This window comes from Pleurodeles waltl, chromosome 12, assembly GCF_031143425.1.
Source record: "Pleurodeles waltl isolate 20211129_DDA chromosome 12, aPleWal1.hap1.20221129, whole genome shotgun sequence".
NCBI lineage: Eukaryota > Metazoa > Chordata > Amphibia > Caudata > Salamandridae > Pleurodeles > Pleurodeles waltl.
This window is the reverse complement of record NC_090451.1, coordinates 558,306,712-558,331,141: the sequence shown is the minus strand read 5'-3', so window position 1 is coordinate 558,331,141 and position 24,430 is coordinate 558,306,712. Positions and strand designations below refer to the sequence as shown.

The following is a 24,430-nucleotide window of genomic DNA, read 5'->3' as shown; positions in this document are numbered from 1 at the left end:
TACTAACTGTAATTCCAGAAATTGCATCTACACGATCACTTGTCCTCGTAGTAAAAGGTATATAGGCATGACCACTTGACCAGTTAAGATATGAATTATGGAATACAGCAGTACCATACAATGCAAAAAGGCCAGCATAAAAATCACCACACACTACCTGAGCAAAGGTCATTTACCCAATGATTTGTGTTGGACTGGAGGCACATCAACACATTAGTAAAAACAATTTATTCAGAAGGTAACCGAAGTGGGTTTTCCGTTTGTCCATGCACATTGATGGCCGTAATGATGATATTCTGTGGAGTGAACAAGACCACTAACTCTGTCCCTGTTTGGACTTAAGCTATTCTACTCCAGTCAGCAATATTGCCTTTTGTTCACTTGTAGGATCTTTTGCTAGACTATGATCTGGTTTGCTCATTTGTTATTTTATTGCATTTTATTATGTCAAGAGGATTAGTTGATTTTGACTACATTTTTATTCATTGATGTTTTGCTCCACCCCATTAGGAGCATTCACGCTCAGCACCTTCTGGTAATCCATTTTAGTTTTGAGCAGTTCCTTAGTGTTATTCTACGGCACAGATTACCCCATTATGGAGTTCAAAAATAAATAAATTCCTGTTTAAGGTTTAACACAATCTTCTCTTCCAATATTCATGGCCAGCGCCCTCCGATCTCATCTGAGAGGGCACTGATAAAATTCCCAGCTTTTTCGCATGGGATGCACCCTAGCTGCCTCCCTAACTACTTGCGGCCGCTGCAGACGTAGGCAATCAGCTGCCCCTGACTGGTGCTTATATTCCGGCCAGCCAGCTCTTTCACTTTTGAGGAAGTGGACTTCGGGGTATGTCATACCTTGGGTGCCACATTCTGTGAGTATTGCTTACATAGATTTCCTTTACAGAACCTGTTTTAGCTTCCTGGACACTGCAACTAGGGAGAGCTTGTTTCCCTGATTCTTACCTTGTGTATTCACGGTTATAGTACACCATTGAGCGTTAAGTCTGCCTACACTCGAGGCAGTCTATGAATACTCAATTTGGGGTGAGTTAACCCTTTTGTACACATGGTGTGCGATCTGTTTGCTTTGGTTTTTCAGGATTTTGTCACGTGCGCTTTTGGGATGGTGCAATTTTTATCCAAGTGATTCACATTGATTGAACGCTTGGATGTTCTTTGAAGTCCTAAACGACCATTAGCCTTGGGATCAGGAAATCCAAAATGTTAATTGCCTTATTTTAAAATGCCATACTAAGAGTTCCTGGGTTTGCTTATTTCTTTCATACTTCAATTTCTCCTCTTAAGCCAGATGAGAGGCAAGCCTTCTTGGGATTCAAGCATAAGAAGTGACTTCTAGTTTTAAATGCATGTTCTAGCCAGATTTCCTCGGGAAACTCCTGTGGGGAAGCAGTTTCATTCCACACATTTATGAAGCTGGTATTTTCTGGTGAAAAACAAATGCAGAAAGAAAACGGAATTATGTAAATAGTTATTCATCAGGAGTTTTGACACAGGTTCTCCTAAACATACGTTTGATCAGTAGTAAAGTCACTCACGAAAACCTGTTTTTTATTACTCATATGGAGAATGTAAATTGCCTGCTGATAATAAGAAGTCAGTTAGGATTACTCTATATAGTTCTGAGTTTAAAAAAAGAGTATGGGAGATCTAATATCTGAAGGTGTGAACAAAGTTTCTTTGGCTGAACTGTTGTGTTTTTATTTCGGGAATGCCTCTGTCCATTCCCGGAAATAACTACATTAACAGTGTGGCGTTACCATCATGGATATGAACTATATGGTAAGCTTATGCATGTATAAAGAGGTGTGTTTTACACACATATGAAATGCATGTCTGAGGCATGTGTTACTGTTGACAAAGTTGCTGAGGATTTTCCTGCATCTAGGGTTGGGCCTGGATTTTCTGCGAAAAAGTATTTTGAGTCACCAGGTACCATGACTCCTCTTGGTGATAATGCATATGGTCATTGACTTCATTGTTAGATTGTTTTCTTTCCGCTGTAGGGTTTCGGACATGTGCCCTGGGTGAACAACCATTGCAGAATGCTTTTCAGTTCACACAGTTTATTTCCCTCTGTCAATATTGTACTTCAATCACATCTCCCTTACTTTCTGTCTTAGGTCAATGTTTGATTACTTGCTCGAGTGGGGTCCGAGATGACCACAGCCTTTCCCTGGCCTCCCCATTCGGGGGCCTACTTCTGTCTCTCCATTGCGTCTCTCCACCAGGTCTTGACGGTGATGGAACAGACGTCATTTTGGTGTTCTCGCTGCCATTCAAAATATCCTCTGACCGATCAGATATGCAATATGTGCCTTTCACCCGAATTCAAGGTCACCTGCGAAGCTTGCCGCACCAAGAACACTCTTCTCGACCTTCAGTTTTGCCGACTCAAGATGTCGTATAGGGACGGCAATGACACCTGGACCTCTTTGGTCCTAAGGACATCGAGAAGAACATCATCCACAACTGGCGACTGCAGATGAAAAGAGACTTTCTCCACTGAAGCAAGATGTGGCTCTGACCTGGAGATCAAGGACCTTCCGCCAGCCCAGGCGTCTGTAAGTATGACCACCTCACCCCCACTTGACACCGCTCCTGACCTAAGCAGCCTACTGCCAAAGGGCACTCAGCCAATCTGGACCACCAGAGACAAGTCTTAGGACCACCACTGCCTTTAGACCACGATCAGCACCAATACACCACTTTGGACGCTCCTCCCATTTCCCTCTCAGGGCTGAAGAAACCTCAAGACTGGCCACTGTGGCACCAAGGCAACCCTCTGCACTGTTACCGAGCCAACCCTTGGCACCGGCCAGAATCTTGGCACCAAAATGAGAGATACCCCAGAGTTGCAGACCTCAGCGTCGACCGCCAAGTCTGACATTGGCACAGTCAAGCTGATTCTTCACAAGCTGCAGGAGGAGCTGGACTAAAGACAAAAACATCTGGTCATCCACCCCCCAGAGTGGCAAGATCCTTGCCCATCTGGTCATCCACCCCCAGATTGTCAAGATCCTTGCCCTGTTGCTCCACCTCGACAATGTAGTTGTCCAAGGAAGCCTTGGACATATCGATTCCAACAAAACAAGTGCATAAAGCAGATAAGGCTACCAGCCCCTCCCTCAGCCTTCGCCCTCCCCACCTAATTCTTTAGGAGACCCTCTTGGTATCACATCTCGGGGGTCTCCACAGTCTGACAAGATAGGCGTGGTGGGAGGGAATGCCACATTTGACACACCTCCACAGGCTGACCCATTGGACTTTTATAATGTAGACCCACCAAGGGAGACAGACCCTGACCTTTACCCTAGCTGTGGAGTCGATGACCATGAGAGCTATCACCAGGAGGAGGATTCACAGTATCTTGTGACTCGAAAGACTTCTTTGAACAAAAACAGCTTACACACTTCCCAGCCTAACACTAGGTGGCAGGAGTATGCACAGCATGTGAATCTACAGCACTACATGCCACCAACAGATGCTTAAAGGGTAAGTAATATTTTTCTTCCCCAAGATGGAGTTATATTGTCACTATTGAGTAATTAATTTTTCAGAGGCTCCCCTCGCCTGTTTACATTGCACTACTCCATCTATCTTAAACAACGTACCCACTGGGACACCAATACACTTAGTGCATAGAAGCGGTGGAGTATTGCTTTGACTCAAATGCTACCAAGTTTATAAATACAAATTAAAAAAGCAGCTGGGAGGGTAGGTAGAGAGCTCATTCGTTAACAGGATAATATAGATAACCTTTTGCCTACCACTAACGCTTGAAGAGGTTTGCTCACTGCCATAGAAAAGGTTTTTTTCCCAGTATGAAATAGTTTCACCATGAAAAAAATGTAATTCATAGTGTGCTCTTGTACCCTTTATCAGCCTTTTAACACAAGGCTGGAGGAGTTTTTAACGAGGATTGACAGAGAGGTGATGTTTTAAAAAAAAAATGTAGGAAGAGGTGACAATTGATTGCTCTGCTCATGGCACTTAATGGCAGAAAGTATTGCATTTTTTTGACTTCTTTGTTGTCCCAAGCACTGCCCAATAGTAGCAACCTACAGAAAACTAAGCTGCATGGATCTTGTGACTACTGTCAACTTTGGGAATAATAGAATACACAAAGTAGAGTTTGTGTGGCAAAGGCATTGGTTATTCTGTTTTTTGGGAGGGCTTTTATTGAATGGTTTGGTGTCAGTCCTAAATTTGCTATCTGTTGCAGAAACCCAGCACTGCTGTGGAGTACATTGCAGCCCACTTGTCCAAAATACACGGATTGGATTGGCACCCTGAAAATGAACATATCTTGGCCACATCCAGCCAGGATAACTCTGTCAAGGTAAGGTCGCTGCCCTGGAAAAGGGGTGTTATATTGTCTCTTTTCCTACCGTTCGACTAAATTGATGTCCTCTTTGGCCGTTGGCAATATTGGTAAAGTGATTGTGCGAAAAGAGCACATTGTTCACCAAGGTGCGCAAAGATAGACACCACTTACGAGAAACAAGCTTTGGCAAAGCCAGTAGGCCTCACCTGTGTAAAAGCTATTAGCTTGCCAAGGCCTTCTAGCCATCCTTTGTACCAGTGTGGTTACTGTTCAGCATGTCTAAAAATTAGTGGCATAGAGGAGAATAGTGTAAGGTGGAGTGGCATGGAGTGGAGTCTCATAGAATTGCGTGACATAGATTAGATTGGTATAGAGTGGAGTAGAGTAGAACGGCTGAGAGTAGAATGGCACAGAGGTGCATAGAGTAGAGTGGCATAGAATCTGGTAGGGTGGAATTGTGGAGAGGCAAAGACTAGATTGTGGAGTAAAATGGTGTAGAGTGCAGTGGAGCAGAGTGGCGTAGAGAGCTATTAGCGTTGCCAATGCCTTTTACCCATCCTTTGTAGAAGTGTGGTTACTGTTCAGCATGGCTAAAAGTTAGTGGCATAGAGGAGAGTAGTGTAGTGTGCAGTGGCATGGAGTGGTGTGGCATGCAGTAGACTGGAGTGTGTGGGGTGGAGCAGTGTAAGGTGGTGTAGAGTGGCATTGTATGGAGTGGCATAGAGTAGAGTAACATAGTAGGGTGGCGTAGGGTAGAGTGGAGTAGACTGGCATAGAGTGGAGTGTCATGGTGTGGCATAGAGTAGAGTGGCATAGACTAGTACAGTTGTGGATGTAACTAAAGTGTCAAAAGAGACAGCAGAAAGGATAAAAGCAACATAAATAAGAAGCTATATGCTTGTGTTAAACGTAGGAAAGCACAATGCACATCCAGGAGTAATTTGAAATGCTTATAAAATAAAATAAAAAATGCGTTGCAAAAGGACAAGGAAGAACAAAGATAAGGAAGAACAAATGTTCTTTGTTTATGCTCCAGGGAGGAGCTAACACAAGAAAGGAAGGAACGTGTACAGGGATCTAAGCAATTTGGAAGATTACAAATGAGAGTGACAAAAGCAGCTAATGGTATGCTGTGGGCGGGTTGTAAGGTCACTGAATTGTAAGCAATAAGTCTAGCTGCATGGCACATGCCCCTGTGTAGGCGAGACCTAAAAATGGAATGAGCACTATATTGACAGAGGACATCAATGACGCCTGAATCTAGCTGACCAAGATGGTGGTCTTACCGTGATTGAGCTCCCAAGCATCCGCCATAAACCTGTAACCACCTCTATATTCCTCTTGTTGGTGGGGCACCCCAATCAGGGGTTGCTGACAATGGACACTCTCTGGGTCAAAGCGAGCGCAGTGAGGGGGACAGCTCGAGTGCGGGACCACAGGAGCACTACAGTCAGAAGGGTGCGGTTTCACTGGCTAGAGTGATGCATCAACTTCCTCCGCTGCCTGCTGTGGGAGGAGTGGCGGGGGGTTGGCCGACACGCCAGAGGCGGTTTATTCCAATGGGAGTTTGAGGGCCTGCTGAAGCTTGTGGCTGAGGGACATGTGAGTGTGCCGGCAGGCCTATGGTTAGTAGCTGGCCTGGGGGTTGAAAGAACCTTCCACATCCCCTTCTATCTGGATATGAAAGTTGAAATGGCCCAGTTGCCCTCTCTCCCCGGGCATGCTGAGGAAAGGGGAAACTCCAGAGAAAGCTGGGCACAAAGGTAAGGCCAGAAATCTGGGTCCCCAAGCCAGGTGGGTGGATTAGGCAGCCATGCAGGGGCACAGGGGCTAGCAACGGCTGCTATCCTGGGACCGCAAGCCCAGAGCAGTAATTTAAGGGCTGCCCCCACCCTCACTGCATAGTTAAGAGGCGGCTCCCCCCTGGTGTGGGTGTTCTCCGACCAGGGGTGCCGGGACTGGAGCGGGGCCACACCCATCTAGTTTACAAGGAGGTGCAGGAGCCAAACACAGTGGCATGCACGTAACAACCACTACCAGCTATTTGTGCTGCCCCTGTGCATGGTGGAGATCGGGGCAGGCAGTCTGGGGAGCGACAGGCAATTGATGATATTGTCTGCCTCTGGTGCACTACGACCATATAGTCTGAACTCCCCATGCACTTCTGCGGCCACGTTGCAATAAGGGCTGAGGTATTGTGTAGGAAGTTGGCTCTGTATGTACTATTTCAAAGTAAGAAATAGCATGCACAGAGTCAAAGGGTTCTCCTTAGAGGTAAGATAGTGGCAAAAAGAGATAATTCTAATGCTCTATTTTGTGGTAGTGTGGTTGAGCAGTAGGCTTATCAGAGGGTAGTGTTAAGCATTTGTTGTACACATACAGGCAATAAATGCGGAACATACACTCAAAGACAATTCCAGGCCAATAGGTTTTTATAGAAAAATATCTTTTTTTTGTTTATTTTAAGAACCACAGGTTCAAGATTTACAAACAATACTTTAAATGAAAGGTATTTCACTTAGGAACTTTGAATTGGCAAAATAGCATATACAGTTTTCACACAAATGGCAATAAGCTATTTTAAAACTGGACACTTTTCAACAGTTCCTGGGGGAGGTAAGTGTTTGTTAGTTTTGCAGGTAAGTAAATCACCTATAGGGTTCAAAGTTGGGTCCAAGGTAGCCCACCGTTGGGGTTTCAGAGCAACACCAAAGTTACCACACCAGCAGCTCAGGGCCGGTCAGGTGCAGAGGTCAAAGTGGTGCCCAAAATGCATAGGCTTCAATGGAGAAGGGGGTGCCCCGGTTCCAGTCTGCCAGCAGGTAAGTACCCGCGTCTTCGGAGGGAAGACCAGGGGGGGGTTTGTAGGGCACCGGGGGGACACAAGTCAGCACAAAAAGTACACCCTCAGCGGCACGGGGGCGGCCGGGTGCAGTGTGCAAACTGGCGTCGAGTTTGCAATGGAGTTCAATGGGAGACCAAGGGGTCTCTTCAGCGATGCAGGCCGGCAAGGGGGGGGGGGGGCTCCTCGGGGTAGCCACCACCTGGGCAAGGGAGAGGGCCGCCTGGGGGTCGCTCCTGCACTGGAGGTCGGATCCTTCAGGTCCTGGGGGCGGCGGGTGCAGTGTCCTTACCAGGCGTCGGGTCTTTGAAGCAGGAAGTCGCGGTCAGGGGGAGCCTCTGGATTCCTTCTGCAGGCGTTGCTGTGGGGGCTCAGGGGGGTCAACTCTGGCTACTCAGGGGCTCGCAGTCACCGAGGAGTCCTCCCTGTAGTGTTTGTTCTCCACAATTAGAGCCGGGGGCGTCAGGTGCAGAGTGCAAATCTCACGCTTCCAGCAGGAAACGTGTGTTCTTTCAAAGTTGTTTCTTTGTTGCAAAGATGCTTCTTTCTCGGAGCAGAGCAGCTGTCCTCGGGAGTTCTTGGTCCTTTTAGATGCAGGTTAGTCCTCTGAGGCTTCGGAAGTTGCTGGACCCTGTGGAACGCGTCGCTGGAGCAGTTATTTTGAAGTGGGGAGACAGGCCGGTAGAGCTGGGGCCAAAGCAGTTGGTGTCTCCGTCTTCTCTACAGGTTTTTCAGCTCAGCAGTCCTTCTTCGTCTTAGGTTGCAGGAATCTATCTTGCTGTGTTCTGGGATCCCCTAAATACTCGATTTAGGGGTGTGTTTAGGTCTGGGGGGTTAGTAGCCAACGGCTACTAGCCCTGAGGGTGGCTACACCCTCCTTGTGCCTTCTCCCTGAGGGGGGCACATCCCTAATCCTATTGGGGAAATCCTCCATCTGCAAGATGGAGGATTTCTAAAAGTCAGAGTCACCTCAGCTCAGGACACCTTAGGGGCTGTCCTGACTGGCCAGTGACGACTCCTTGTTTTTCTCATCTCCTCCGGCCTTGCTGCCAAAAGTGGGGCCGTGGCCGGAGGGGGCGGGCAACTCCACTAGCTGGAGTGCCCTGGGGTGCTGTAACAAAGGGGGTGATACGCACAAACTAGGAAGAAACACATAGGAAGAGGCGCTCACAGGTAATCTCCACAATTTTTAGATAAGAAACATTGCAGGCACGGTGCTCGTGGCAAGAGGAACTTCCTAACTCCTCTAGTGTTTCCTAGGAAACTAATAACAGTAAGATCAAAATGTCACTGCACTCGTGTATCAGTACTCAATATTTAGGTAAATGTTTCCTAGTCCATATTACATATCTGGTGCCAAAATATTCCGATGAATTTCGCTGACGCACAGGAACTTATGAGTGAGTATAACTCAATTTATTTTTCCAGAAGAGCAGATCATTGCAGAAAACGAAAACGTTCATTGATTCAACATTCATGAATCACCAACAGCCAAACGCCAACACGTGTTTCGTCCAATAAGATAATAATCTTAAAGACTTCATCAGGGCTGAAATAAATAAAACAGTAACTATAGCTATAGTACATGTAATCCAATTTACGTTCGGTTCACAGATAAGAGAACAGAAAAAACACAGGAAACAAAAAAGGAGGTTTCCAAAATTACCCACATGATAAATTCGACAATAGTTAGTCTCCTAGTCAGAGCGTTGTGAGGACACAAATGCGCAAGTCCAATCAAACACTATTTGGCCCAAATAAACTATCACGTGACAGCACCACTGTGAATCAGAAAAAGAAAAAGAAAAAGTGCAAAGCACCCAGTATTAGCATTCTAAGACCCACTAGTAATTTGAGAAATAACCAAGGGTATGTAACCCTTGACTTGTATGAAGTTCCACAGATCAACACACCACTGTGAATCAGAAAAAAAAGGTAAATGCAAAATACCTAGTGGTAACGCTCCAAATCCTACTAGTGATGTGAGAAAAAATCAAGAGTTTAAAACCCTAGATTTATATAGAATTCAGCAAATCAATACGCCTACCTTATTCAAAATGTCAATATAGCCGAAAAGACCAATCCTTATGTTATAGTGAATATCTAAAATAATGAGAGAGACCCATAAGGTATCTGTTAACTTTACATAGAATAACATCAAGTTAACCCAATTAAGTGGTCCACTATCCTTAAAATCTCAGACTAACCTCATTAAATCCATATTATATGTCATAAAGTGTGATGCCTCAAGGCCGAGCCCTGTCCAGACAGCCCAACACTCGTTCAAGTCCGTCAGGCCACACCGCGTCGCTTTCAGGAGCCAGGTGCGGCAGATAGCGGATCGGCCTGATCCAATAGTACGCAAATAGGGCCTGCGCGCAGTAATAGTATAGCTCCAAATCAGGGGCCGCGAGTCCTCCAATCTCGAATGGCAACACTAATGTTTTCCAAGCTATGCGGGGTCGACCTCCCGCCCACACCAATCGGATCACCACGGAACGAAGGCGCTGCAAGAAACTAACCGTAAGCACCAGCGGGAGGTTAGTGAACAAATACAAACATTTTGGCAATACAGTCATCTTAGCCACCGCAATCCGCCCAGTCAGGGACAATGGCAATGAACGCCATGCTGTAATTCTGTCCTCTAGCCAAGCCATGGCTTTACCATAATTGGCCAGCCAGAGCGTCTCAACATCACAGCTCAGCCAAAGACCTAAGTATCTTACAGGCCCATCCGCCCACACAATGGGATAGCGGGATCGACTTTCTGCCGTTCCAGACGACAGAGGTAAACACAACCCAATTAGTCCAATTTATCACCACTCCAGAAATATCTCCAAACCTGACAATCTCATCTAACAACACGTCTAAGTTGCGTGCAGGGTCACGAACATACAGTGCCACATCGTCGGCATACATGGAAATCAGAATCACCCTCTGGCAGAACGGCAGCCCCCGCTCACTGTGGTGTTGTCTCAAAAAGGCCGCCAGAGGCTCCATTGCAATTGCAAAAAGCAATGGCGACAGGGGGCATCCCTGCATGGTTCCGCGCGCCACCGCAAAAGGCTCCGACACACATCCGTTCACCCGTAAGCGAGCCGCTGGCTGCGAATATTATAAACATATCCAGTTCACAAAACGTCTGCTTATTCCCACCCTTTCAAGAAGCGCAAACAGGTATTGCCACAGCAAGGAGTTGAACGCCTTAGTGGCATCTAGGAACACTGCTGCAGCCACCTCATCAGCAGAAACTGAACCAGCAACGGAAAAGAATGTGCGCAGGTTGTGTGCGGTGGACCGCCCTGGAGTGAACCCTGACTGATCCGGCAACACCAGTCTCGTCATAAGAGGCTGCAGCCGAGCCGCTATCATCTTAGCCAATATCTTGTTATCAATATTAATCATCGATAAAGGTCGATACGAATCACAGATGGCTGCAGCCTTACCAGGCTTGAGAATCGTGACAGTAAGCGCCTCGCGCAGAGGACTACCTCCCGTAGGTCTTCATCATACATCGCCAGCTGATAGGGTGCCAAAATGTCAGCATATTCTTTGTAAAACGCCGGTGTCAACCCATCCAACCCACGGGCCTTGTCTCCCGGAAGGCTCAGAATTGCAGCCTTTACCTCTTCTATAGAGAAGGGAACATCCAAATATTCCCTATGCGCCCTGTCAAACCAGAGGAGACTAATGTCGAGAAATATCTCTGAATCACCTTCCCGGGAATTGCAGAGGGGGCAGAATAGAGGTCCTGAAAAAATGCAGTGAAGACCCTCAAAACCTCAGACGTACCCATCACTCGCTCTGCACTCGGATCATCCATCTCGGTCATGTAACTGCTAGACCATGGCCTGCAGAGTAAACTCGCCAAGGTGCGCCCAGCTTTGTCGCCCTCTCCATAGCTCCTGGCCCGTGCAAATTTCCCTAAGAAATGTAATTCTCTCAGAGATGCCTCCTCTAGTTCAGCCAGCTCACGCCGCAGCGCGCGTAATACACTGTGCTGCTTTGAAATGCACGTCCTGCGTACAACCACCTTAAAGGCTTCCCACAGCATGCCAGCAGACCCCACCGAGCCCGCATTCTGTTAGAAATAAAGTTTAATGTCTCGGCGCAGCTCCTCACGGAACACCTCATCTCTAAGCGCCCCTAGTGGCAGCCTCCAAACATAAGTCTGAGCTGGCCCACCAGGTATCTCCAGCTCCACCCGCACCGCGGAGTGGTCCGACAATGTACGAGCCAAATGGTCAACCGAGCGGGTCCATAGAGCCACATCACGTGAGCCTATCCAGCGATCAAGTCGCAACCAACTATTATGCACATAATTTACACAAGTGCCCTCCCGGACCGCAGGATGTCTCATTCGCCACAGGTCAACTAACGACGCATCCTCCATAACTGGGGACAAGACGCGAGCAGCGGCAGAACGCTGCACCCGAGCCGCACTTTCTCTATCAAGAATAGGATCAAGGGTCACATTAAAGTCCCCTCCCCATATCACAGCTCCTCCCCCCAGAGACTCAATCAATCGCCAGACCTCACTGAAGAACTCAGGGTTATCTGTATTGGGTCCATACACCCCACTAAACAGTACATACCGTCCCATTGGGTCAACAATCACCTTACGAGTACGCCACTGTAACCCTTTTCGTATCAAGATCGCTGCGCCTCTAGCATAACGCGAGTACATAGAGACATGGCACTCCCCAATCCATCCCGTCTTTAAGTAATGCAAGGTGTTCTCCACCAGGTGCTTCTCCTGTAACATGCATATATCTATGTTCTTCCTCTTAACATAAGCGGACATAAGGCGCACCTTCCGTCTGTCATTCAAGCCATGCATGTTCCATGTTAAGCAAAGAATCAGAGACGCTCTCATCGGTGTCATCTCCGCTCCTCAGCAGACATACAACAAAAATCTATCGCTGCTCCATCCCGGCTAGCCTCCTCCATCCACAGAACACAGAAAGAAAAGCAGAAAATCCCGTGTTTCAACAGTCCCAAGAACTCCACCACCCACACCGACCCCCCCAAACGGGTCAAATTCATATCCCTCCCCCAAAAACCACAAATACCCAACCATGTAAATAGTGGGGACTCATCCAGAGGGCGAAAGCTAACCGCCCAACCCACCTACTAACGGCAGGGAGGGCAGGCAGGGGGCCCAATGCAAAAGGAGTGTCTTCCGGACGGACGGCACAAAAGTATCTCACAGCCATATACAGCGGCACGTTCTCTGTTAGAAGGCATCTGTGTCAATCAGTCATTGTTGCTCAGGGACTCCCGCTCAGCGGCACGGTCCTCTGCAGGTGCCGCCTCAATCCTCCGTGGGAGAGACTTAGCATATCTCGCCGCCTGCTTCGGATCCGTAAAGAATTGAAGAGACCCACCGTGTTGCACCTTTAGCTTCGCCGGGTATATAAGCGAAAAACCTAGCAGCTGTTTGGGCCAGAGAGCGCTTTACTGGCACAAACGCCCTGCGCGCCGCCTGCACGCTAGGGGTGTAGTCCGGAAAGAAGTTCCATTCAGTGTTTTTATAGACCACTGGGCAGCGCTCCCTGGCCAGTCGCAGAATCGTGTCTCGATCCCGATAATTTAGGAGTCGGATGATAATAGGGCGCGGGGGTCCCAGGTGGGGGCCGCGGCCCCAACGGTCTGTGCGCCTTCTCCACTACCAGTAAGCGGGACAACTGACCGGGGAAGAGATCGGACAACATTCCCTCAACAAAATCCTCCATTCTGCCCATGTCTGTGGATTCGGGAAGTCCTATCAGTCTGAGGTTATTCCGGCACGACCGGGCCTCCAAATCTTCATTTTTAGCCCGGATGACCTCCAGCACCCTCTCAATGCGCTGCTCACTCTCCCCTCGCTGCGCGTCCTCCATCCCGGAAGTACGCGCCTCCAACTGGTCAAGACGGGAGTCATGCTCGTCCACCCGAGTCTTAATGCGATCAAGTTGCTCTGCCACGTGGTCTAGCTTCCCATCTATGCCAGCCAGGCTAGTTTTTAAGTCCAGAAACATAGCCTTGACTGATCCATCCGATGTTTCCCCCTACGTCGCAGACTCCTCCAGCTGAGCAGCAGGTGCCCCCCCCTTCCGTCTGCCTCCCTCAAATAAGAGTTTAGCTTGCCTCTGCTCCGCCTTTCCTATCACTCAGTCGATAGGTTGTCACCAAATATATATCGCCAACCTCCGTGGAAGTTCAAGAAAGGGAGTCGGGTATGTAGGTCACTCACGCAAATTCCACTAGGCTTTTGACAATCAGCCCGTCTGGCTCCGGTCCTCCCGATCGTACACCCAGCTCCGTCACACCAGTAGTTCGCACAATGCTTGCACCAAAGAGCACCGCAGCCCCACTGACCTCTATAAGGTGGGCCCAAGGCACAGGGGCCAAATCACGCCGTGCTGCCACTCCAAGATGTTTCCTGCACTAAGCTCGGCAACTTCAGGCCCGCTATCTGCAGCTGGCCGCGAGGTCATCCAACTCCAGCCAGAAGGTGGGGGGGATAAAGGGCCGCGGTCCGACCCGACCGCTGAGCGGCCCCCCCAACACCCCTAGGCACCAATATACGACCCCCACGGGGCCTCCTCTGCCTCCCCAAGTCGTCCTCCAGCAACAGGCCCCACCCCCCCCCCCGGCCGCCCAGCGCGCCGGGCCACCCGCGCGGCCACCAGTCCTCAAGGCCGCGCGGCCCAGCCGCGCCCGAAGAAGAGATCCCCAGTCGTGGGGGGGAGGGCCGTGGCACGACACTGCCACCGAGCAGGCCCCCCGCGCTTCTCAATGAACGCAGCCCCAGGAGCCCTCCAGGACTCCCCCGGGGACCGTGCAAAGCGGCTCCGCGATGGCCGAAACCACACCGCGCCTCGAGGGGTCCGATCTCCCCTCTCGCGCCGCCAATGTGCCTCCGCTCACAGCGGCAAGGGGGCGATGCCGACCTCAGACGCCCCCCCCCGCCGCCTCACTGCTCGGCCAGCTCCGTCCTGGCCGGGTAAATGCGTAAGTTGGGCCCCCGCCAGAGCAGAGCCTCACAGAGTGCCGGCCATCTTGCTGGCTGGCTAGCTCCGCCCCCCCAGAACAAATATTACCTTATCTGCTAGTGCTAGCAAAATCTGGGCTCGTGCATTTCTCAGTAAAAGTGCATTTAGCATTAATTTCGACAGACGTTCTTCAGACCCAGCCTCCCTTTGTTCATCATGACTAATTAAGCAATTCATGAGAGGTTTATTCAGGCTTTTTCCTCCAGTAATGTTGCCCCCTTGAGAAGGGCACCATAATGTTGTTCTCTCACAATAATCAAATCCCCGTTTGAACATATCCACAAGGCAGACCTCAAATTTCTTACATGAAAGATGGCTTTCCTACTAGCGATCACTTCCACCAGAAGAGTCCGAGAAATCCAAGCTTTTACTAGACAAAATCCTTTTCTACGTTTTACTGATGATTTAGTCATTCTCAAAACAAATCCCAAAATCATTCCTAAAGTTCCTTCTTAATTTCATCTCAATCAACCAGTTATTCTCTGGACATATTTTCCCAATCCAACATCACCAGCAGAAAAATCCCTCCACACGTTGGATGTAAAGAGATGTCTTAACTTCTATCTTTAGTGCACTAAAACTTTTCGCAAGTCTGATCAATTATTACCGCCCTACAGAACTGGGCGACAGGGCACTGCAGTAACAAAGACAATGATAGCAAGATGGCTATCAACAACCATCCAGTTCTGTCATTCTGCAGCAGGAAAACTTCTAGAGAGACGGCCTAGAGCACATCTACCTCTTCTGCTCTGTTTCTTGGAGTTCCGTTAGAGCAAATATGCTGTGCCGCTACTTGGAAGAGTACCCACACTTATTCACGAAGCACTACTGCCTCCAGTCCACACATATAACTGATGCGGCCGTGGGTCAATCAGTCCTACGCCATCTGTTCCAGTAATGTGAGCCTCTACGGTAATGAAGAATTTGATTCCTAATACTGGTTATTATTAATATTATTACTATTATAAGTTGAACATTTCTGGATACAGTTTTCTGTTTCTATGACTACACTATATGTTATGATGTAGAACATTCTTTCTTACCCACCATCTGCTACAATTTTCTTATTCTACATGGTTAATACTGTTTGTTATTCTGATTCAAGCATGTGAATCTATGAAAGATCCAATTCTGGATAAGAAATGAGTTACTTACATGTAACTGTAGGTATCCAGTATTGGTATCTTTCATAGATTCACATGCAACCCACCCTCCTCCCTCAGAGGCTCCCTTTACTAACTCAGGATACATAATTCACTCTAGTGCTGAAAATCTGAGGAAGGGAGCCTCTCTGGGGAGTGTTGTCGCCTTATTGGTTATGGTTCAAGTTTGGTCCATTTTAAGAAAGGACTTGGATAGACTAGCAAATTTAAGGCCTATTTTCATTGTAGCCTCTATGGTTGTTGCAAACTGCTTTATAGGATACTGTGGGATTCCCACTTGGACGACTGGGAAGATTCAAGCATGTGAATCTATGAAAGATACCAATACTGAATAACTGCAGTTACAGGTAAGTAACTAATTTCTTCCTTGAGACCCCTGTGGGTGTACTCCTGTGTCTGCTTCTATTGCTTTTCCACAAATTGTCTGCATATTTTTGTCTCCCATCAGGCCCGTGCTCCAGGTAGGCCATCCAGGGTCATGGCAACCACTGTTCTATATAACCAAAAATTAGGTAGCACCTGCCCCCTGAAGGTTAACATTGTTTGAAAGAGATCGGGCGTTGGAGTCTCTGGTTGAAGGCTCCTGTAAATTTGGTGTACCACCATGTCAGTGCACCATAAACCAGAAACTGCACTTCTGGGAATTTATATTCCTTTGCTCCAGTTCCCAGGCCACGACATCCACCATTTGCATAGCAGTTCTGCAGCATTGTCTGCCCTGACACCGTCCATTCCTCCTTCTGCCAAGCAATAAAGAACACACCTCTAGCAGTGGGCATTCTCACCAGTGGTATCACTGTGCTATGTGCTCCCACTGATCATTTGAAGGCACCCTTCGTGAGGGCCATAGCAAGCAGCTACTTCAAGGGGTGTAACCTCACCCCAGAAGCAGCTCTATGAGGGCTCCCTCCCTGTGTTTATCTCCAAATTCCCATCTTTCTGCCATATGTTTCACAGCCAGTGTAGGAAGCTGGCCTGGTGTGTGGTGTGTACCTAAGGTACTTACACCTACCAGGTCCAGGTATCCCCTCTCAGTGAAGTGTAGGTAGTGTCTAGAAGCCAGGCTCTCTAGAGGTAGCTGTGGATGGGCAGCCAAGCTTATCTAGGAGACATGCAAAGCTCATGCAGTACCACTACAGTCACACAGTAATTGCACACAAGAAAGAAAATAATTGGTTGTACAAAAAAAAAAGGTACATTATTTTTGGAACACAGTATCAGAAAATACTTGAACGGCAATCCTCCAATAGGATGTAAGTAAATACACTATATATACACACTAATAAAGAGTAAGAGGCATAAAAAGGTCAGAAAACAGTGTAAAATAGCAATAAGTAATAGTAGCCCCAGGAGGAGCCCAAACCATATACTACGAAAGTGGAATGTGAACACAGGGCCCCCAGCTAGGTAAGTAAATCGTGTAGAGGGGAGCTTGGAGTACTAGGAAACTACACAGGTAAGTAATACAGTACCCCCCAGCGATTAGGAATGCAGGAGTAAAACCCTGGAGTTCCCCCAAACCACCCCAAAAGATAAAAAGAGGAAAAAGAAGACACCCAGGACAGCCTGAAAGAAATCAGCAATGGATTACCGAAAGATGGAGACCTGTGGAGAGAGGGGACCAAGTCCAGAAGTGTCTGTGGATTCCAGTGGGAGTAGGAGATACTACCCACCCAGAGGTACCTTTTGGGATTAGTTGACGAAGAAGGAAGAGAGATCAGCACTGCAGCACAGAAGCTGGAGAAGAGTTCCTGATGTGTGCATAAGGTGTCCCACGCTGGAAGCTGGATTGCAGACGGATGTCAGTGAAGGATTTCCACCAACAAACCTTGGCAAAGGCAAATTTGTGGTTGGAGAAAGAGGTGCTGCTGGGGACCATCAAGTTCCAGGAGGACTCTTCACTGGAGGGGGGGTCACAGGGGACTCTCTCTGTCGCAGAAAGCCCACAGGAGCAGAGGCAGCACCCACAGGTCCCACTTACCACCACCAAAGTGCGGATGCAGGTGAGTGATGCCTTCACCCCAAGGGAGATTCCTTCTTCTTGTGCAGGCTGGAGAGACGCAGTCTTCTGAGTGTGCACGGCCAGGGAAATGTTGCAAAGCTGGCAGGAATTCTGGATACAATGTTGCAGAAGAGTCTTCCTCGTGGATCTGCAGCTTTTGGGTTCCTGGAGAGTCCAGTCGTGGTTCCGGAGGCCAGAAGTTGAAGCAGAGGTTGCAGAGGAGTCCCCACCCTAGAGGGTGACCTTCTATATCCCAAAGGGGGGGGGCTTGGTCACCTAACCAGGTAATTACCTATCAGAGGGTGCTCCTGATGTCACCTGCCTGGCCTGGCCACTCAGATGCTCCCAGAGTGCCCTGCCAACCTTGCAATCAAGATGGAAGAACCCACAGACCCTCTGGAAGAGCTCTGGGCACCACCCCTGGGGTGGTGATGGACAGGGGAGTGGTCATTCCCCTTTCCATTGTTCAGTTTCAATCCAGAGCAGGGACTGGGGGTCCCTGAACAGGTGTGGATTGGTTTGTGCACGGAGGGCACCAAATGTGCCTTTTAAAGCAAACCGCTTGGGGAGGCTACCCCTCCTAAGCCAGTCACACCAATTTCCAAAAGGAGAGGGTGTTACCTCCCTCCCCCAAAGGAAATCCTTTGTTCTGCCTTCCTGGGCTTGATCAGATCAAGCAGCAGAGGGCAGAAACCCATTCTGAGGGGTGGCAGCAGCTGGGCTGCCCGGGAAAACCCTGTAAGACTGGTGGTAGCAATGCTGGAGGTCCTCTGAGGAGCCCCCAGAGCACATGGAATCATACGTCTAATACTTGCAACTGTAGTGGGGTATGATTCTGAAATGTTTGATACCAAACATACCCAGGTTCGGAGTTACCATTATGTAGCTGGACTTAGGTAGTGACCTATGTCCGGTACACATATAAATTGTGTCCCTGCACTCACAAAGTCCAGTAAAATGGGACTGGAATTCGTGGGGGCACCTCTGCTAGTGCAGGGGTGCCCTCATACACAGGTACCTGCATCCTGCCCTCTGGGTTGAAAGGGCCTACCATAGGGGTGACTTACAGTGACCTGTAGTGAAACTGGGCGCATGCACCTGGTTCACAACGACTGCAATGGCAGGCCTGCAGAACCTTTTGCATGGGCTCCCTATGGGTGGCAGAGTAACTGCTGCAGCCCATAGGTATCCCCTAGAACCCCAGTGCCCTGGGTACCTAGGTACCATATACTAGGGACTTTTATGGGGGGACGAGTATGCCAATTGTGGGAAGAAAAGATTACTAGCGACCAAATTTGGAGGAGAGAGCATAATCACTGAGGTCCTGGTTAGCAGGATCCCAGTGAACACAGTCAAACACACTGACAACAGGCCGAAAATGGGGGTAACCATGCCAAGAAAGACCGCACTTTCCTACAGCCAGCTAACCTGCCACCCACTTCACCTGTCCCATGAGGTAAAATAGCTTCCAGTTTAGTACCCCCGTGCCACTCTCCTGTGGTGCATCCTATGACCGCCAACTGTGCCCAGCATGTTGTAGCCACTGGGAAGGTGCAGGTCTTGCTCCATTTCATGCATAGTTCAGACACCTCTCCCAGATCACCCAGAATAGTGACCTTCCACGGTATCCCTGTTCAGTCCTCTCACAAACCCAACAGCATATCAACTACGTATAGGGAGATGATATGTTCTCCTTTCCACAGGCAGATGCCTTCTTTCAACCCTCAGACCTCATTATGCTAGGAAATGGTATAATAATAGCCAGCAAGAATAACATAGGCGAGAGCGGGCAGCCCTGTTGCGTTTCCCTATAAACGTTAAACAATTCAGGTATGCACCAGCCCATTCAGGCGCCTGCTTCAGTGAGACCCTTTTGCACTACATAATAAATCCTGAACTAGATACTGCTGGCTTAGCCTCTCAAAATATGGGCACCTCTATCTTGATATGCAGGCTTGCTCAGCTCTGTACATCAAATGTCTCCCCTTATGTTTAGGTCAACCACATGGACCTTCTATTTCACTGTGAACTCCTCTTTGAAGATAAGGCAGATTCAGCACAGGAGCGGTTCAATAACAGCAAGGCTACAGTTTGAGCCTTTGGACTTCTGTTCCTACCCCTACGAGGGATCATGGTAAATTTCTGCATTGCACTGTCAGGGACCTGGCCAAAGAGGGCATGAAAGAGCTAAGATTGGATCATAAATTCAAATCTGGTCGAAACAGGGGCCCCCAAAATATGTTTGGCCCAGGGTCCCGAAAATCCTTGAGATGTCACTGGCATCAGCATTACCAGCCCCATACCGAACCGCATCAAAACCTGCTGGTTATTTCAAAGGAACTGGCTACTGATTCACCCAGCAAACCTCCTCCTGTCCCCAGCACCACCAGACAAGCAGACCTAGATCGCTTCACCAAGTCCACTCTGAGCCTTTGGGAGGGCGGGTGCCCTCCTTTCTTCAGGCCTCAAACACTGTTACTGTCATAGATAGAGGCAACACCCTCCCCTTCCTTCAGGTCCCACCTCCCTTCCTCCCCAGTCTTCCTCTCATCTTCCGGATCAGTGAGTTATCCTGCAGCAACACGTGGCAGCACTCCTATGGAAAGAAGCTGTGGAGCTAGTGCTGGAGCAGGAAAGAGGTCAAGGATGTTACTCCTGTTACTTCAATGTTTCCTCAAAGGATAGTGGTCTGAGTCCGAACTTGGACCTCAGAGAATTGAACTACTTCCTCAACAAGAAAAAGTTCATGATGCTGACCCTCTCTCAAGCGTTACTAGCATTGGAAGCTGAAGACTGGATGCCATCAGTTGACCTGCAGAATGTGTATTTCCATATTCCAATCCTGCACTCACATCAGAAGTGTTGGTGCTTTATGGTGGGTTCTGCGCCTTACTAATTCTCAGTGCTCCCATTTGGATTGAAATCGGTCCCTTGAGTCTTCACGAAAGTGGTGGTAGTGATTGGGCCCCTATTAGAGGTTCAGACATTGCAATTTCCCCATTTCTGGACTACTGTTTGATCAAAACTAGGTCACTGGAGGTGATGTTAGGCCGTCTGCAGTCAAACGTAGCCCTAATTCCCACCTGAGGCCCTCCCAGCATCTCCAATTCATGAGGTCAGTATTGGGCACCAATCTTTTTTGCGCCTTTCTTCCAATTCAGAGGATTGCTCACATTCAGGAAAAGGTTCCATCTTTCCAACAGGTTATGCAAATTCCTGTTCTGAGAGTCCTACAATTCCTCTGTTTGCTGGCTGGTCATGCATGCACATTGGCATATAAGGGTCCTACTGTGGTACCTCGGCAAGCATTGGCTACAGTATGGACGAGACCTGTCAGATTCCATTGTGATCACCTCCAGCACTGCAGTGGAAATGGTTTGGTGGGGGAGGGAGGCTAAACCTAAGTTTTAAGATGGCCTCCACTCCCACTCCAACCACCGGTATGAAAGTGACATCTGCCTCTACCTCAGGGTGGGGAGCTCATCTAGAGGATCTGGAGATCAGAGTCCTCTGGTCTCATGAAGAACAAGCACTTTAGAACTGCGGGGGTTTCAGCTGGCACTCAAGACCTTTGTCCCTCCATCCAAGGTAAGTCCATCCAGATCTTGATAGACAAAATGACAGCGGTACATCCACAAACAAGGAGTAAGTTCTAACCTCCTTTGTCTGAAAGAGTTGAGAATGTGGTGGTGGCCAAACTACCAAGAGATATGGATCACAGCCAATCATTTTGCAGGGTCTCTGAATGTGAGAGGCGACAGCCAGAGCTGGAGTTAACTTGCCAACCAAGAGCAGGACCTTCTACCAGAGGTAGTCCAGGACATCTTCACTCGGTGTTGCACTCCTCAGATGAACTTGTTTACCCTGTCAGAAAATGCTTAATGTCTGCAGTTCTGTGAACTCAAATAATGCTTGAAAACAGTCTTAAGAAATGCATTTTACTTGAGCTAGAACTCTCAGCTGCACTACAGATTTTCCCCATATCATTGATTCCTCAGGTTTTGAGGAACATGCACCAAGACCGGGCCCAAGATATTTTCGTCACCCCAGATTGGGCAAGGATGATCTGAAATGCAGACCTTCAGCCCCTCTCCATATTTTCCCCGCTCAAGCTGCCATTCAGACTAGACCTTCTCTCACAGGCAAGGGATTGGTTTTGCATCCCAATCCTCAAGGCCGACATAATTATCTCTGGAGATTGAGTGAGGAAACTGAAATTTTGCCACCGAAGGTGATAGATGTCATATTGTCAGAGCTTCGCCCATTCTTCAAGTCTGCTTACTCTGGAAGGTGGAGTAGCTTGGGTGCACAGATAAAAAATGGACCTCTTACATGCATGGTTGTCCTGGGGCTGGCAGTTCGCACTTTCCCCTGCCTAGAGGGAATGTGCAGTAGACATTGTCAGGGGGTATTTGGCTGCATTCTTGGCACTCCTCTGTTTTCCAGACCAGTAATTCTTGTTCATGTTCACTATTGTGATGCGTTTTCTGAAGGGATACGATAAATCTGTATCCTCCAACCCCCTTTGTTGTACCCCAACTGGACCTTAACCTGCTGTTAACTTTTCAAATGGGGTCCCTGTTTGAGCTCCTGCATAGCTTTTCCTTAAGAATTTTCACTTACAATAGTGGCAGTTACCTTAGCCAGATGAGTGAGTTGCATGCTCCCAGTTTTTGTCCACTTTTCTCTTCATGTTACCCTAACAAATTGGTGTTGTGGAATAGGGCTGCTTTCTTGAGAAAAGTGGTAACTCCTTTCCACCTCAGTCATTCCTTCACCCTTATGTCCTTTTACCCTCTGTCCTACCCTATTAGTCAGGAGAAGCAGTTGCACAGGTTGGATCTTAGGTGGGCTGTCAACTACTACCCGTACTGCACATGGACATACTGATTGACCAACTCTTTTTGGCCTACTTTGGTTCCAAAAAAGGCAGAGTGGTACGGAAAAGGACCTTATCCAGGTGAATTATCTGCAATAAGACCTGATATGCTTTTGCCAAAAAGGAGCCTTCAGAAGGGATCAGGCCTCATTGTACCAGAGCCAAGTCGCCCACTCCTGCTGTTTCCAGAGGAGTGTGAATTGTAGAGGTCTGCAAGGCAGCAACAGTGGCATCTCTACACACCTTCACCAAACATTACTGCTTGGACTTCAAAGTGCATTGGGTCAGCACCTTTGCCAGATCTGTTTTGCAGGATTTCCTCATCTATCCATCCACCAGCCTCTCATGGGTGTAAGTTATTGCTTTGAAATCTATTATACAGATTAGGAATGTGCAGGTAGTAGTCTAAATCAGAAGGAAAAATTACCTTCCTGTAGTAACGCTTTTTCAGATGGATAATTTATCTACCTTCTGATTCATCACCGACCCACTCGTCTCAGTGTTGAATGGATGTATTTTAAGGAAAGATAGTAAAATACCAAATATCTCTGTTGATACTGCACTACTCTCTATCAATATCAGTCTGTCCAATCGCTCCAAATGCTGGGAAGAAGAGGATGGAAACTGACATTGTATGCTGGGGTGCTGCTGTCTGGCTTCGTTGGCAGCATCTGGTGCCAGTATACAAAAATACAGAAACAATTATGCACTAAACAAATATGAAATTAAGAAATAATTTATTTAAATCACAAACAAATCAAAAATTAAAACTTTAATTTTAATGAGAAGAATGGAGCTTTGTCAATAGGTAGTTTTATTTCTAAAAGATGAAGCGATATGCTAGACTATAACATGTCACTTTGTCTTTTTTGCTTCTAGTACATGCTATCTTTTTATGGGTGCATAGCAGAGTTGCTTCAATTAAGGCTACTAATTGGTCATACTCACTTCTATTTGCTGTACTTGTGTTGCTCCCATGAACCTAGATTATATTAACAGGTAGGAACCTATGCTGCTTACAAAGGAATGAGGATGTTGCTGTCCCTTCTTTTGCAGGGAGTGCAGTCAGTCGGTTATTGATTTTATTTTTTATCTAATTTCCTCTGATCCATCATGCTGTGCCGATGAAGATTGAATGGAATTATTGTAGTGATCATAACCGCTCTTTTTGGAAATTGATTCGGGATTGGGGGAGGGGTGGTCCTAGCTCCGGTCCAAGAAACTCTGACATTGTTACTATAGACCAGGCGCGAAACCTCTTTTTTTTTTTTTTTTAGTTTAGGGGAAGAGAGGGAATTTGTAGGGGGGGAATGGCTAGATAAAAACTGTTCAAACGCCCAGAAAATCTTTCAAATAGCATTCATTAAAAATCCAAAAGACAGGTCATGGATCAAGGAGTGTAGGAAGCTCTATCAATTCGTAACAGAGGCTCAGAGAAAGGAACTTAGGGCCAGGCGTGTAATGATCTTATGCAGACTTGTGTTTTAAATGACAGCACAAAATTCTGGGAGTAGGTTAATGTGCCTGTGTTTATAGGGCTAGATCTGAAGTTATGGACTGCACAATCCCCCGGCCCTTGAGTTTGCTTTTCAGGCATTTTCAGGCTTTGTATGGAAATATGGTGGAAGAGAGCTCCAAAACCAGACAGGAGCCTTCTAGGGAGTCCTTCACAGTAGTGACTGAGGAGGAGGAGTTATACAGTGCAATAATTTCTATGTTGAGTAATAAACCCCTGGCCCGGACAATGTGCCTGCTAATGTTTTTAAGGTGTTTTGGATATTGACAGGAATATGTTAAATCTTCTATTGGAACTTCAAAGGGAGTTATGGGCCTAGGTTTGGTATAATACGGATGGCAGTCTTACTGACCGTGTGAAAGTTCAAAGAGGGGTGAGGCAAGGGTGTATTTTAGCCCCTTTATTGTTTACCCTCTAAATTAATCACCTGGGGCCCACTTTATGCACGGCATGTCAGGAAATTCTTTAGGCTGGTTCTAATTTCATCCCTGCACTTCTGTACGCAGACGATGCAGTGTTGATGGTGAGGGTGCCTGTGGGGCTTCAGCGTCTGATTAATACATGTTCGATGGCATCTGTTGCTGTAGATACACATGTTGTGCATAGCCCGCCATCTGGTGTTGGGTCGGAGTGTTACAAGTTG

The 24,430-nt window shown here is 47.8% G+C and overlaps 1 protein-coding gene across 3 annotated transcripts in view; it reads left to right on the top strand.

Annotated features, from left to right (window-relative positions):
• WDR59 (WD repeat domain 59) overlaps nucleotides 1–24,430 on the top strand; it is an 813,082-nt gene that overhangs the window by 134,179 nt on the left and 654,473 nt on the right. For all 3 annotated transcript variants that reach the window (XR_011199955.1, XM_069217643.1, XM_069217642.1), the window contains exon 8: nucleotides 4,247–4,363. Coding sequence is in view for 2 of the 3 variants with exons in the window: in XM_069217643.1 (XP_069073744.1) it covers nucleotides 4,247–4,363 (117 nt within the window). In the remaining variant the exon portion in view is untranslated. The remainder of the gene's footprint in view (nucleotides 1–4,246; nucleotides 4,364–24,430) is intronic.